General features: G+C 41.3%; 1 protein-coding gene across 3 annotated transcripts in view; it reads right to left on the bottom strand.

Annotated features, from left to right (window-relative positions):
• The window catches only part of LOC106568079 (seizure protein 6), a 265,552-nt gene that overhangs the window by 44,738 nt on the left and 204,327 nt on the right, over nt 1–16,487 (bottom strand). For all 3 annotated transcript variants that reach the window (XM_045692343.1, XM_045692342.1, XM_014138090.2), the window contains exons 5-6: nt 5,505–5,690; nt 1,769–1,937 (exon numbers count right to left, since the gene is read on the bottom strand). In XM_045692343.1, the coding sequence (XP_045548299.1) occupies nt 1,769–1,937; nt 5,505–5,690 (355 nt within the window). The remainder of the gene's footprint in view (nt 1–1,768; nt 1,938–5,504; nt 5,691–16,487) is intronic.

Here is a 16,487-nt window from a genome sequence, read left to right as displayed (position 1 = left end):
AGACTGGGATGGAGGTTCATCTTCCAGCAGGACAATGACCCTAAGCATAATGCTATAGCAACACTCGAGTGGTTTAAGGGTAAACATTTAAATGTCTTGGAATGGCCTAGTCAAAGCCCAGACCTCAATCCAATTGAGAATCTGTGGTATGACTTAAAGATTGCTGTACACCAGTGGAACCTATCCAACTTGAAGGAGCTCGAGCAGTTTTGCCTTGAAGAATGGGCAAAAATCCCAGTGGCTAGATGTGCCAAGCTTATAGAGGCATACCCCAAGAGACTTGCAGCTGTAATTGTTGCAAAAGTGGCTCTACACAGTATTGACTTTGGGGGGGTGAATTGTTATGCACGCTAAAGTTTTCTTATTTCTTGTTTGTTTTACAATTAAAAAAAATTGCATCTTCAAAGTGGTAGGCATGTTGTGTAAATAAAATGACACAACCCCCCCCAAAATATCTTTTAATTCCAGGTTGTAAGGCAACAAAATAGGAATAATGCCAAGTGGGGTGAATACTTTTGCAAGGCACTGCATCTAGTCCAACTGGCAACTAATTAGCAACAAATGAAAGCTTCCCACCATTTGAGCCCCCCCCCCACACACACACACTCTCACACCTTTCCCCGATGCCTTGAGATGGATGAAATCACACCTTGAAGGCAGTTCCCAGCGTGTCAGAATGAGCAATGAGCTGTCACCCATTCTCAGCTATGATGTGGGCGTGCCCCAAGGGTCAATACTGGGGCACCTCCTGTTCGGCCTGTACATTAATGATCTGCCTTCTGTTTGTACTGGGTCTGAAGTTCAAATGTATGCAGATGATATAGTGATATATGTGCATGCAAAGAGCAAACAACAAGCTGCACAAGAACTCACTACTGTAATGGTCCAGGTTACAAATTGGCTCAGTCAGGGACTCATGTTTGCATCTAAATGTGAAAAAAAACAGTCTGCATGTTCTTCACAAAGAGGGCAATTGATGCTACTGAGCCAGATGTCTATGTGTCAGAGGAGAAGATCCAGGCGGTATCTGATTTTAAGTACCTTGGCATCATATTTGATTCCAACCTCTCTTTTAAAAGCAGGTGAAAAAGGTAACGCAAATAACCAAATTCAACCCATCTAATTTCCGATTCATACAAAAATTGTTTGACTACAGAGGTAGTAAAACTGTACTTCAAATCTATGATACTCCCCCACTTAACATACTGCCTAACTCATGAGAGGTAACTATATAGTTCCCTTAAGAAAAAGCACCTTTAGTCAATCTGCTTTCTCTGTGAGAGCTTCCCATGTCTGGAACACACAGCCATCAGACACACATAACTGCACCACCTATCGCACCTTCACAAAAAACATAAAGATATGGATGGCTAAAGGCCAATCAGATTTGTGAACATAATCCCTAGCTGTGTATTGCAGCTCTCCATGTTGTCTTTTGTCTGACGCTTGTGAAGTGTGGAAACACTAGTTACTTTTACATATTTTGTTTTGTTGCTTTTTATGTTATGTTGCTCTGTCTGCATGCTACGTGTTGCTTGTACTATGTTGTCCCTGTCCAGGGACTGCAGTTGAAAATTAGCCGACTGGCTAAACCGGCACTTTTACTGAAACATTGATTAATGTGCACTGTCCCTGTTAAAATAACTTCAAACACACACACACACACACACACACACACACACACACACACACACACACACACACACACACACACACACACACACACACACTCCGAATCTGCTTCCATCCAGCTGTATGTGTACTCTACCTGTCATCATCCTCAGCCAAAGCCACTTTCTCAAAGTGAACATGAAGCCGATGGCCTTCAGGAGCCTCCAGGACCCAATGGCAAGTCAAGTTGTTGCTGTAGTTGCCAGGGAAACCAGGAGAGACGATACGGCCCAACGTGGCATTTTTTATCATCCCACCACAGGAAGCTGCATTGAAAATGGATTGGATAAGAGCGAGAATGAGATCGACAGAGAGGGAGGGAAGGGTAAAACTCAGAGAAAAAGAGAGACATAAAACAGCTTAAATGTCCCTTAATTTCAAAAACAGTATTTGTTTTCTGCTCTCTCTTTGCTGAGTAATACCACAGTACATGGGATTTGGAGGAAGAACATTTCCATCCCTGTGCTGAAAGAGAGTGAGAATGTTTGGAGCTGTGCAGTGGTCTGGCGAATAGGTCTCACCAGGGACTGACCATATAGATAGTTAAGATCAATATTGTATCTGTCACATTATGGCGTCTGTGAGAACATGGGCAACGCAACTGAGGCCATCTACATTTTGAAGTAGTCAATTTTCTTCTTCCATTTCTTCGGTGCATACTGCCACCTAGAGTGTGTTGTTTGAACAGATATAAAGTTGCCGATTTACTGCCACCTGCAGTTATGGATTTTTTTTTTGTCATGAATATAATTCATTGGTTGATCCCTCCTGATGACCTGGATGGAATTATGTGATCCTTCCTTTACCCATAGGAAGTCCCACCAAGTTGACTACTTCAAAATGGTGAAAGTCCTCAATGGTGCTGCCCATGCTAAAATGGGCTTTTGGCCACTGGAGTCCTCTATCTATCTCTATGGGACTGACTGACTGTATCTGTGTGTTATCAACTAGTGAGGAGAGCAGAGCAGCAGAACAGTATCAGTGCAGAACAGCTGTTGGGAGTGAGAGTGAGGCTGGCAGAAGAGACGGTGCTAATTGAGAGCAGGTGAAGGATAGTCATGCAGCCCACTACTAATTAGTGTAGTGTAGCCAGGTCCAAATGGACTGGTTTAGCCCTCTCGTCTCCATAGCACTGCTCCCTCTCCCCATATTGGTAATCAGACACTAACAGACCAGGGCTCTCAGCACAACCAATCAACTTGGGCCTAAACGAGGATGCTAGACTGAGATGTTGTAAAAGCTCACCTTAGGCCTAACCCACTGGGCAAAAACTGGTTGAATCAATGTCATTTCAACAAATAAAAATATATGTGATGACGCTGAATCAGAGTGGAAAACTGATTGAGAAAAGTAATCAACGTAAAATAATTTAATCCTTTTTCACCCAACTTTTAAACTAAATCCAATGACATGGTGAATTTTTGGGGGATTTCATGTTGAATTCATGTTAGTTGACAACTTAACCAAATGTAAATCAAATCTAGATGTTGAACTGACGTCTGTGCCCAGTAGGAAGTAGCTTGTATCATTACTATACAGGGAGGCATGGGCGTTACGTGTTGTGAGGTAGGCCGTCGCGCTGAGTGCTATTATTTGCAAAGTGCATATAAAGAGTTGCCTTAATTATGCCCACACAATATTTACAAATTATAAACAGGATGAAGAGCAACATAAGTCAGAACACTAACAACATAAACTATAGGCCTCAATCATTCCTGACAGCAATTTGGCCATACAGCAGGAAGTATAGCCACACCCTTCCATGTCTGGCTACAACAGAACATTTTTGTTTTAGGTGGGATCCTTGGAATGTCCCGATTTTGCTCATGCGCCTGATATTGTCCAATTGCAATTCAGCATTTGTCTCAGGGTTGGTTTAAACCAGAGCCATGTATTTAAAGAGTTGGGCCATTGAGGTTTCTGCATTATGATGTATTTACATGACCCTACACAACGTGGTATTCAAAGTCGGGGTCACAGTGGGGTTGGCATATAAACCAAAACACAAAAACTAAAACATTTGGAACAAAAAATTTAGAGTACAGATTATTTTATAGAAAGGGAAAGTCAGTCAGTTGCCTAGTCAGTTGTCCAACTGAATGTATTCAACTGAAATGTGTCTTCCGCATTTAACCCAACCCCACTGAATCAGAGAGGTGGGGGGGCTGTATGGGACAACACACAAAACGCTTTTGAGAAAGATTAGACATTTGAAAAGTTCAATTTTATTGAGTAAATATATTGAATTGAAGGTTATTTGTTGATGTGATTATTAAGAAAATGGGGTCCCTGCTTTTTGAATACCACTGCCCTACAACATTCTATGGCAATCATATTAGTGTAATACATGAATGACTAGAATGGGCATCATGATACATTTACATGACACTTCAAAATTCTATGGCAGCCATGCTAGTATAACAGATGTCATGCTGCTTTTAGCAAGTACCACTTCCTCCTGATTCAGCTCAAACCGAGGCTCAAACCCAGGACTTCTGCTTTCCTAGCACACGTGACCGCCCTCCCAAAGCATCTTATCAGTTGGCGCCACCGAAAAGTTAGCAATTAGGTGGAGCACGTTTCACACATCCCCATGTGCTACATTCACCCATAAAACTTATTCCACAGCAACCATAGTGTTGAGCTGAGCGCAACTGCAGATCCGGGTCACGGCACCAGTGAAACCATGACTGTGCTGCTAACAGTATATCTTCCTCCACTGTCCCTGTCCCCATCCCGGACTGGAACTACTGATCCTCTGCTTGCAGACACACGTGACCACCCTCCTTGACAACATACCGACCATATGAGCTATCCAAAAAATATCAACGTTTAAACCTAGCTGTGGAGTGAGCTTACATTCTTAACTCCTTTATGTTAGCACCCCATTAACAGTACATGGGGAATATTTAAATAATGCAATGTAACCATGTCTAGAATTAGACAAATGCAAAAAAATCTAAAAGTTAGACAAACTCTCTAAATATATGGCTCTGGTTTAAATATTGAACTTTCGAACACACTTATGTTTGACACACCTTGCGCGCACCGGAAAAATATACCCCCTTGGTAGCATGCAAGGAAAACAAGGTAAGCATTTACTTTGATTTTAGCTTAATCATATCGATTTAATTGCTTACCATGATTAATTTTTGTAGTAACATTTAATGAACAAATCCATGAATGGAACAGAGTAATATGTAGTGTGGAGGGAATGAATCGGTGTGCGAGTGCAACCAAAACATTTTATTTTCTTATGACGTGACTTATGACAAATATGTGGTACCACAGGGCACAGGCCTGCTATTCATATATGAACATGTACTATTTCCCCATACTATGCAACTATTGTGGGAAACACTCTTTGTGAAGAAGAGTAGGCTAGACATGTTAGTCGCTCAAGTAACAAGGGCATGTTTGTTTACAACTGCACTATTGCCCCTAACCCTGGATTTATATTAAACAGCCTGAATAGCAGGGGATGCGGGTTACAGAGAAAGAATTAAAGTCGCACAGCAGTAAGCCAGACACCTGATAGGCCTACCAAATAGAGCACACAATAAACCCCAATTAACCTCTGGGCAGTGGGTGCCAAATAACACCCAGTCCATTTAAACTGAGTTTAATTACTTTAATCATTCAGCTGAAATGTTATTTTCCTCAGTTGTCAGTCTCTGTGGTGTTCTCTGAGGGGTTACTATAATTTCCCATTGGTTCTCAGTAAGCAGATGAATGGATCCTGGAAGTTGATGAGCTGAAGTCTGTGTGTGTGTCTGTGCATCTGTGTCTGTGTGTATGTTTGGCAGGAAGGAAGCAGTGTTGTTGTCTCTTACCCAGGCATTTTGGCTCCTTGCCACTCCAGTAAGGTGTAGTGGCGTTGCGACAGGCGAGCATGGTGGGGCCTTGCAGCTGGTAGCCGGTCAGACACTGAAAGTAGGCCTCTCCCCCAGCATGGAGGTGAGTCACTGATACCTCCCCGTTGGCTGGCTCCTTAGGGAAGGCACAGCTCAGCACGAAGGCTAGAGGGAGAGAGGGAGGGAGGGGATTTAATCAGTGATGACCAGTTTGATATTATTTCTCTTTGTGAATTTTTTCACCATGGTTGTTCGAAGTGGAATTAGTTGTTATCTCAGTGCTTGTCACGTTCGTCATAAGGAGTGGACCAAAATGCAGCAGGTATATTTATCTTCTTTACTTTAATATAGAGAAGACACTTAAACAAAACAAACGCCAAAAATAGTCCCATAAGGTGCACAGACTATACAAGAAACAACCACCCACAAAACACAAGTGAAACAAACCCCAACTAAATAAGGCCTCCAATTAGAGGCAACGACAACCAGCTCCCTCTAATTGGAGGTCCTACCAAAACCCCAACATAGAAATAGAAAAACTAGATATCACATAGAAATAGACAATGTAGAACATAAACCAAAAAACCTGAACCACACAAAACAAACACCCCCTGCCACGCCCTGACCAAACTACAATAACAAATAACCCCTTTTACTGGTCAGGACATGACAGTGCTACCATTTCACTTGAATTATACATACAGTAAACCAATGGACAGTGTAGACACACACACACACAGACAGAGTACATGTTGTGTATGAAGAATGTACTGTAATTGGGTCGAGCAGGGCTGTTGTCATCAGATTTCTACTTGGGTTATAAATATTCCACTCCATCTGCTGCAATTAATTGCAGTTTAAAAGTACATCTGCAAATAGATTGTGATTTGTCTGCAATCGCTAATGCGTTTCAGTGTGCTGCAAAGTCTACACACACACACACAGCTACGGCACGGAGATTTAGGTTTGGTGTACAGGGTAAAAGTAGAGTTGTAGATCAGTTCCATTTCAGAGCTGGTACTTTAATGTGATAGTGGGGAGAAGAATTGTCTCTGTACCAGTTGTCAAAGCGCTGTGAGTCCATCGCAGCAAGATGAATGGGCTTCAACTTCCTCTGCGTCCCTGTCCCTGTCCTTAAACGGATGGTGCTACATGGGATGTATGGTAGCAATCATTAGTTGGCGTGGATGATGGATTGAGCTAACCATGTCCTTAATGAGTGCTATATAACAGGCCTCTCTGTCCGTCGGAGCGCAGGCTCACTCTGCTCTGCTCTGCCTCACTGGCACAGCATGCTCTCTCTCTCTGAAATTAGGTTCTTGAGGTCCAGTGCAGATTACACCAAAACCTTGCATTTATTGAAAATACACCATGGAAGCAAAAATATACTTTTAACAACACTGGACCTAAATTAAAATAATGGTGACAGACAGAGGTGGTGTAAGATAAAACGTCCTCGTCTGCACATATATCACTCCAGTGTAAATTGCTAAATTGTAATTACTTCGCCACTATTGGCCTATTTATTGCCTTAACTCCTTACTTCATTTGCTCACTCTGTACATAGATTTTTATATTGTGTTATTTACTGTACGTTTGTTTATCCCATGTGTAACTAACTCTGTGTTGTTATTTTTTGTCGCACTGCTTTGCTTTATCTTGGCCAGGTCGCAGTTGTAAATGAGAACTTATTCTCAACTGGCCTACCTGGTTAAATAAAGGTGAAATAAAAAATACAAACATTTTTAAAAAACATTTAGTAACAATGCCTGTCTCTTGCCTAACTCATAGAGATCTACTGTACAGATGTAGGATCTTAATTTGATCACCCTGTTGCAGGGGAACTTTACTGCAATGCATGAAATGTAAAACTTGTAATGTATTTGAGGTTTAAAAATACTTTTGAACTTTTTCCATACGAAAAATGCATCACCCCCTACAAAAATGTACATGAATTATAATCTACATAATAATTCATATTTCCTGTTGATGATTATTAATTTCCTGCTTTATCAAACTGGCTCAAATTAAGATCCTACATATGTAGGTGTGATGATACCAAGAATGTGTTGCATCTGACTGTTTCATCTGATTGCTGTTTCTAAATAACAACATTAGTGAATATTTTGAGGATAACAAAGATGTTAAATAGCCTGTGTCTACAGAGCCTTAAGCACTAGTAGGCTAAGTGTGACAGCCAGCTTCGAAAACAGAGAGCAAAGACAAGGACCCTGTGGAGGATCCCAACTGTTTAGTATGTCTGACTCAATCCTTTACTCATTAATATGATTTGGAGGAACAGTCGGAGTGGAAATGAGCTGTTAGGTTGTGTCAACATGCAGGTGGAAACATTTCAAACAAAACTCTCAGCTCAGCTCCCACTCCTGCTCTCCTGCTGTAGACCAGTCACTACCTCCTCCTCCTTCTGCTCCCCCAGACATGGGAATAAAAGGCACAGTGTAGAATGCTGAACCTGAGACAACCACTGTAGGGGGTTGAGTGTGCAGAGACTGAGCACGGGAGCATTACGCTGTCGCAACATAAAACGGTTAAGCATTCCAGAACCCATTCAAATGGCATAATCACTGCTCTTTATTTCCCTTTCTTCTCATGGCTGCATATGAAAATCGACATTAAAGCTAACAGTTTTACAGCCCTCTGCCGCCCGACACAAGGCATTAAGGAAAAGTACACTTTGGAAGGCAATTTAACTTCATCCCCTCTCCCTGCCTGCCAGAAGACATTTGGATATTAGTGCTGAAAGTAGACGATGCTCTCCCCCAGCAATCAAACTCAATAAGACTGACAGAGGCAGGGGTTTTAGTGTCTGTCTATTTACTAAGGATTCACTTTAACTCTCTTCATGTTGTGTACTATACATCATTGTACTTTTTGACACCATTGTGCAGTGTGGCATACTTTTGCAGGAAGTCGTTTAGTGTATTTGATGTGATTTAAAGTCGGTGTTAAAGTGTGCAGCAACTATGATTTATCCCAGGATGCCCTCATAAACCTGTACACAACTCTGTTCATAACTCTCCCGGCTGTAATAGTGTGTTAAATCATTATCTTACCTGGCTGCCTCAGCGCATCAACAACTGCTCAAGGGGGCCAATAGTAAACAATAACATTTGTCACTCAAAGACTATCATTTATTGTTTACATTAATGCTACAGGAACAGCACAGAACTGATAAAGAGAAAATGATTTGCTTGCGACACTGCATTCAAGAGCTTATACTCTAGATATCTCTCATAGCCTAACAAGACTCTCTGTAAATGTAGAGAAACAATGGTTTTATAAAGGCTTGTCTCTAGGAATGTGGTTCAGACTTATTAACACCATATTGAAGGCCAAACAAACCAAGTTTTGTCCTCCAGCTGTTGAACCATTATTAATCAAATACCAATCAAATTTCAACACATACAACTTAAATTACAAATCACCTCCTTATTAATAAATGCCTTAAGGTTTGGTGTGCTAGCATAGGTTATAATAAAAATAGCACACTGATTTCTCCCACACTAACATTTCCACCATGATGAAGCAGCCAGCCAGCCAGCCAGCCAGCCAGCCAGCCAGCCTTCTCTCTCTCTGGAGTAAATCAATGAGATGCAGAGTGCGAGTCCAGCTGCCCTAGGTCATCCATTGAATTCTTTCTTTATCACTGGCTCCACTGAGCCCAGTTATTGCCATTATCATACCACCATTTCATATTTGTTGAGCCTGTACAGTGGGGATGCTGCAGGCAGAGACAATCCCCTAAGAATTAAATTACACGCAGCCTCCATTCCATTGTACTTCATCGTAGAGGGCCATAAAGCCTGATTGTTTTGCTATTACAAGTAATGGCACCACAGTAAACACAGAGGCAGATTAGCTGATGGTGGGGCCTCAGGCAACAGATGCTGATGTAATGTCCTTGGTTATTCTGCCCCATAAGAGAGAGAAAATAGGGGGGAAAGAGGAGGGAAACAACTGGAAATGTGGTCCTGATCTCTGCCATCAGTGACAGCTTTAATGGGAGTTTGAATGACATCCTATCTCATCAATGACCATTGCCACTTTATCAGTCAAGGGTCAATAGGTATTGACGCACAGAGCCAAAGCGGATAAAGGATTATCACTAGTGGCAGTGGTGGCTAGTTGTAGGTTTGACCACCACTTTGGCATTAGGGCAGGCCACACTAATCACATGCCTTTGGACTGACATGTCACTGAGTAAAATAAGGTATTGCTAATAAACTTAGTATTGACTTAACCTCTAACCTATTATGGTAGGCTCAATTTGCAATTTATCATGTATTCAGAATTGTATGACAGTAAATCAATGATATTGATGATGAGGGTTACAACTCATAACTGATTCATGGCAACTAAATCAGCAGTAATGACAGGATGCAGGGCAGCAGGGCAGCATGACAGCCTATGGCATCAGTGGTAATGTAATTTGGTGCTCTGGAGATACTCACTCTACTCATCAGTCTAGAGTAGACTAACCCTCATTGATGGGACCAGGCCGGCTGCAGTCTAAAGTTACTTCTCCTTAATAGCATTTATTGAGCAGTTGACCGTTGGAATTAAATGTTTAACCCAACCACATAAATATCAATACATCACAGCAGGACTGTGGTGGGGCTCTCTCAGATTGAACCTCTCTTCCCAGGGACAAGGCTATTGATCTTTGTTTAAGGGTAATGTTTCATCGGAGAACTCGTACAGAGCAAGACTCACATGTACTTAAAATCAGAGTAATTCACCAGACCTTTCACTTAGCCTTCAAGGGCTGTTTCCACTCTGATGCTGATGATGCTGAACCACAATATCCACTGGGCATGGAATCAAACTGTATCGGAATCGATCACAGACTGTTACCTATGAGACTGTGGTTGAACACACATCTGTAAAGTGTGTAGGCAGTATGTGTATATGTGAGGGCCTTAATGCTCTCAGTTGACATTTGAGTGGATGGCTTTTCTTTGCCATGTGAAATATTCCATGCATACTGACTTGGTGGAGGTGATAACTTGTTTTGGCTGGGGTATCCCTCTGCTCTGCAGCCCTCTCCTAACCAAGTCTATGAAGTCTCCTCAATTTTACATGACCAGATGAAAAATGCATCTCTCCCCTTTGGCCTGAGTATCAATTATGAAATGCAGAGAGAATGTGTTTAGTGCTCTGCCCATCAGAACACATTGAGGATAATTACATGCAGAGTATATTGGCAGGGTGGGAATATTAGATTGGTAATAAAATGATACTTGCCCCCCTGTAGTAATGACCAACTCTGATCAGAGCAGCAGCCTTGCACCGGTGATGGCTGGCGTCTAGCTACCATTTTCCATTTTGGGGCCTCAATGTTTGGCCAGTGTTTGTCACACTGGGAGTCCTCCCTTCCCAGCTGCAGCCCCCAGGGAGCCGTGTAGTAGTGGGAAATCAAATGGCTGATTAAGGAGTTAGAGTAGGAAATGTCTCTGCCCTCCTCTCCCTCCCCTCTGGTGTCACACCAACAGATGTCCCCATTACAGCAGAGGAGACACACTGAGAGACACATGGCAGAAACCTCTATGAATAAGCTGCTGTAGTCCTCATCAGAATCGACAGTCAACGATACAGTTCTCATCCCCCATGCTGAAAGGTGGTAGGATATGGTTGAGTGAATTTGTGTATATGATTACTGTAAGTGAGAGTAGTTTCTACATGTGCCAAGATTAAATGTCTCTGTCCCTCTCTGCCCCCTCTCCATCTCTTTTGTAACAAGCAGACATGTTATTGTCATTCCGCTAGGAACCTGTTTTTAAAGTATTAAGTGAGTATGTTTATTCTGTGTTACCAATTAATTAGCTAGTAAATAAATTATTAAACCAATTGGTGTAGTACTGAATCATAAGTAAGGCTCGGGTTTTTGCAGATGCAAGGAGGTTCCGACTGTTCAGAATGATGATATGATATGAGGTCATGATTAATAAATTGACTGTTTATAGATGTAATAGGTTAGACTTTATTACAGTACCAAACACCTGACCGTAAGCAGATGTGTTCTAATTCTATTTCAAAGATGTATAGACTTTTTCTCAATCCAATCCAAGAACCAAGTGTCTACCTGTCTAGACAGTCATTAAATGTCGACCTCAGTATGAGGGATCAGGGAAGTCATAAAGGAATTGCAAGAGGGCTTAGTTGAAGTTTGCTTTCACCAATATTTCAGCCTGAGTGTCCACTCTTTCCTGTATGTATTGCACACACACACACACAACATGCTCAACCCTCAGGAGAGTTGAAGAAGACTAGATGCAGGCTGTGACACAGACACATCGTCACTCCCCAGTGGTAACTGTGCTGCTACTATTACTACTGCAGCATTCATCAGTGTCATCTCAGCCACAGCCAGGGCCTTCTGCAGATATTAATTACCTAGAGCTGAGATCTATCTCACTACAGATCTGTCTCCTTCTCAACGCTTGTCCCATCACATTTTTAACACCCCATTACAATGGACAAGGTGATTGCGCACACCATGGAGATTAACACAAATCTAAATCCTGATAGCCTTTGAAATTTGCTGTCATGCTTGTGGAGTAACGGTTATAAATAGATTAAAGAGTAGCATTCTAATTGCTCCAAATGTCCTTCACGGACGGAATTTGTGGATGTGCATAAAATGAGACCATTAATATAAGGATGATGATATCAAGCGTGACAGAGAGAGAAGCTCTGCAGGTACATATTGGAATTTGTTTAATGTAGACAGCAAAATATTTTCTGAAAAGAACCTTTTTTCTTGAGACTGATGATTTCAAATAGAAATTTCAAATAGTGTGAAAAGCATTTATCATTCAAATGCAGAGCTGCTGTTCCACAACATTAGCTCTGTATAACTAATGAAACCCCATATGTTATGATGACTTTATAGGCTCCCATTGTTGCTTTGCCAAGCATAAAAAAATGACATGGGCGCAGTGTGAAAGCGTGTCATACTGCCATAGTGTTTGATATCAATTAGAGAGAATTTAATACCCCGGCATAAAAATTTGACATAATACCTACATCACTGAATGATTTAAACATGTGGTTGCCTTCTGCACCCCCACAGATGCACCCCAATGCCTCGAATCTGAAAAGCCCTGCTTTGAGGATTTAGTGAGGGAGTTCTTTACTCAGTGCATGAGGATAAAGCCCAGATTGTTGGGCTCACAGTTGTCTGAGTATGAGGGGAAATGGTGATGTGCTGCTGAAGCCAGAGAGAGCTGATCAACAGGACACCCTGCATTGTCTGCCCTCATGCAGGGTGATTAACTAACGTCATGGGTGAGTGCAAAGTCATTCACTGAGCAAGAATTTTGTTTATTGTTGGGTGGTGCTTTACAAAACCAGTCTGTTTCACCCTCAGCAGAATAATAGGAAAGAAGATGACTTGTACTTAGAGCAAGGTTTATTATTCAAATGTGATGTAGTGTTTACTATTCAGTGAGTAGGTGTTAATACAATGCTGTTAGTACAGACCTGTGATATTTCTCTAATATCCAGTAGGTGATGTTTTTTTTGTTACATGATGGATCGCCACTCAGTAGCATGTATTGTACTCAGACTAATTGTTAATGAGGTGGTCTCACTTGTCTCTGACCCAAAGTAAATGTTCTGTTTCTCCAATCCTTTACTTTTGGATCCCCATTCACCTCTCTCTCTCGTGGTCTGTTTGCCTCGAGTCTCCCGGCCACGGCTGCTATTCTCCTATTTCTTTGTGAATTATTGAGAGGCTTGAATCTTTAAAGTTCACCCTCTTCCTCAATAAGCAGCATTCTGTGCTGCCAGTTCACTGGAGATCACATAGTCTGTGTAGGCACTAACAGTGAAGTCTGAATGTGTGTGGGAGAGTTGTAAAGAATAGAGTTCCACATCACCCACTGCTTGATTATTGGTTACTATTTTAAAGAGGGCTTTCTTCGCACAGGGTTCTTTATAATCAATGGTACAATGGGAATTCAGCGCATTAAAGGCTGTACTTTACAACCTATTTATATATCCAACAATATATTTACACCCTACGGGGACGGGCGGTCAAATCACACATGGTAAGCAGCAACATTACAGCATTTCCCATTCCATGGTTGTTTGGGATACACAAAGAGCATGGCTCATTGTGAGTGGTGATGCACAGGACACATTTCACAGGTGGGCTATAACTGATCCATTAGAGGCCTAGTAAAAGCTCTCATCACTCCCCTACTGTGATCCCTGTCTACCCCCCTCTCCCTGCTCTAACACAGTGTAATGTGTGGGTTATTACCCTGCAGTGCCAGCACTCATATCGGCCAAACAAAGACACACATTACCACTTAGAAACACTGATGAACTATTCCCTAAATGGTAGTTCAGTGGTCACCAACCGGTCGATCGCGATGAACTGATTGACCTCCAAGGCATTCGTAGTCAATCACCAAACATTTCTGTAAAATACAACAACAATAAAGCCTTTCTTCCCTGTTAGTGGTATGTCCACTTGATTCAGCAGCCCTAGCACCGGGAAGGCAAAGTGTTCCCATTTTCAACCATTTCATGTGTCTGAAGGTAGAACTCTGAATATCCGGCAGGCCAAGAGAGCAAATCAAGTGCACCTATAGACCTACCGTTGGCCAATCAGAATGCTCAGATCACCGTGTCTGCACAGTTTCCTTGAGCCATAGGTTTTAAAAAGAAACCCTGAGCACACAGCAAAGTTGATACTGTGAGATTCAAAACTTTTAAAACCATGACTAGAGAGAGACTCAGTGAATACAGCCGAGCTAATGTTGTTATTCAGCACTGTCAACACTTTGTTCCATATTTTTACAAGTCATACAATGCGCGTTCTTCCTACTTCCACTCACGCAACAACCAGCACTGCAGCAGCAATGAATGAGTATAGCAAAGTGTTTCGATAGGCTTGTGCTGTTATTATTAGCTGCTTGTGTTTTTTTTATATTCAAGGAATATTTCACTTTCTCTGGTCATAAGAGTAACAACATGAATTGGTGCATGAGACAGAAATAATGCAGTGCGACTTGAGTTTTGTCATCAGCTGGAAGACTGTGTCCCCTTTTCTCGGTGGAGGGTGGGAGAGCGGGGGTACTGTGAGACGGGTGAGAGGCAGCCTCACTTCTGCTCCCTCCTCCTCAGACTGACTATCAGATGCAGGCCATCAGTCCAATAACATTTAAAAAAAATAAAAATTATTATGCTCACTCAGCTGTGCCTCACAATAAAACAAATTATATATTACCAGTGTGATCATATACCAAAAATTATTTTGAAATATACAGGGTTGGGTAGGTTACTTTGTAAATGTAATCCATTACATTTAGAAAGTTACTAGTTGCCTGTCCAAAATTGTAATCTGTAACATACATTTTGGATTACCCAAACTCGTAATCTGATTACATTCAATTACTTTTAGATTACTTTCTCCTTAAGAGGCATTAGAAGAATACAAACATGTATGTTACCAATTGAACAACATCTATTGCAGGATAAATCAATGTTAAAGTTTACGTAGCTGGCCATATATGGATGTTACATTTTACATTATGGGTTGGTTATGTAGGCTTCTTCTAACCCATCGCTTTCTACTACATATAATATGATTAAATTATATCTTTACATTAAAAACCAAAGTCTATCATAATTCCAGTCATTCCAATAAATGTTATACCCCTTGATCTTCAAGAATAGGACTTTGAAATATGGAAGTGTAGATTAGCCATTGTTTTGATGCAAGGACTGACTCACCCATGATATCCAAATTAATTGTTTTAACCATGTTATGAGGCTATACAGTGTTTGTTTACATTTACAATGGATACAAACATTGGAAAAAAACAAGTTTATATTTTGGGTTCATGGGGCATTATAAGTTATTTTCTTCAAGAATCAATGGATATATATATAATTTATAAATCCAAAAATGGGTGGAGCAACTACAGACTGGCCCTTTAAGTCTATCAAAAGTGTGTGAGTTTGAACATGTGTCCATTAGGCCTATGGATTTATTTATATTATCAGCATGAATTAGATTGAGCAATTAAAACCCCACTTTTATTCCGTAGGCACTATGCAGCTGTTGCAAGAGCGCATTTTTCACTGGCTGTCCACTGGTTTCAAAAACAATGATTGATAGGCAGCTGAAACTTCTTGAATTCAACCATTACTGGGTTTAAATACACATTTAGATTTGTGAACAGCCATCCACAACAACCACATTCCGTAAGGCGCAAATAGCTAAATGAGAGAGCAGCAGTGTGATTCACATCAATGCGCTATGTAGATATCAATAATAAGCCATATCTGTATCGTAGTAGACTACACCACTGCTGTCATCCTTACCTCCAAGCGTTTATTGAAGTTGGATAATCTTTGGATGCTGACAGCAGTCGCACCATTGGAAGACATAGCTTGGACTGTAGCTTACAAAAGCCTATTCCTGCTCTTTTCCGGCGATTGATCAAACACATTTGGTGTGTCATCATAGTGGTCTCTGACTTGTGGTCAGACTCGCTCAGGTGGAACAAACTTAAACTTGAATGTCATTGAGAAAACAGTGTCAAAGATTTTTTTCCGCAAACATCCTTTCTGAATTTAAAAGTAATCCTCGAAGTAATCATCTAGTTTTTCAAAAGTATCTGTAATCGGATTACAATATTTTAGCTGGTAAGGTAATTACAGTTACCAGTTACCGTGTGTTATTGGATGCTAGCATGCTAGTTAGCTACGGCGTCACAAGACACGGTGCACTGGGTGGGTTTCACGGAAGAACACTGTACCAAGTTATCTAGCTGAATAAACAAAGTTTGAGCCTATTCCTGGAAACATTGAACCACTGTAGTTTACATCAATTATAATTTCTAAGTGGAAGTTGGAATAGTTATATTTGAGTGTTTCAGCGAATGGTTAGTGAGGGAGGCCCTGCTCTCTCGCTTCCCCAGTTGT

The sequence above is a fragment of the Salmo salar genome, chromosome ssa13 (assembly GCF_905237065.1).
Source record: "Salmo salar chromosome ssa13, Ssal_v3.1, whole genome shotgun sequence".
Lineage (NCBI taxonomy): Eukaryota > Metazoa > Chordata > Actinopteri > Salmoniformes > Salmonidae > Salmo > Salmo salar.
Note: the sequence above shows the minus strand (reverse complement) of the source record. Positions and strands in the feature narration are given on the sequence as shown.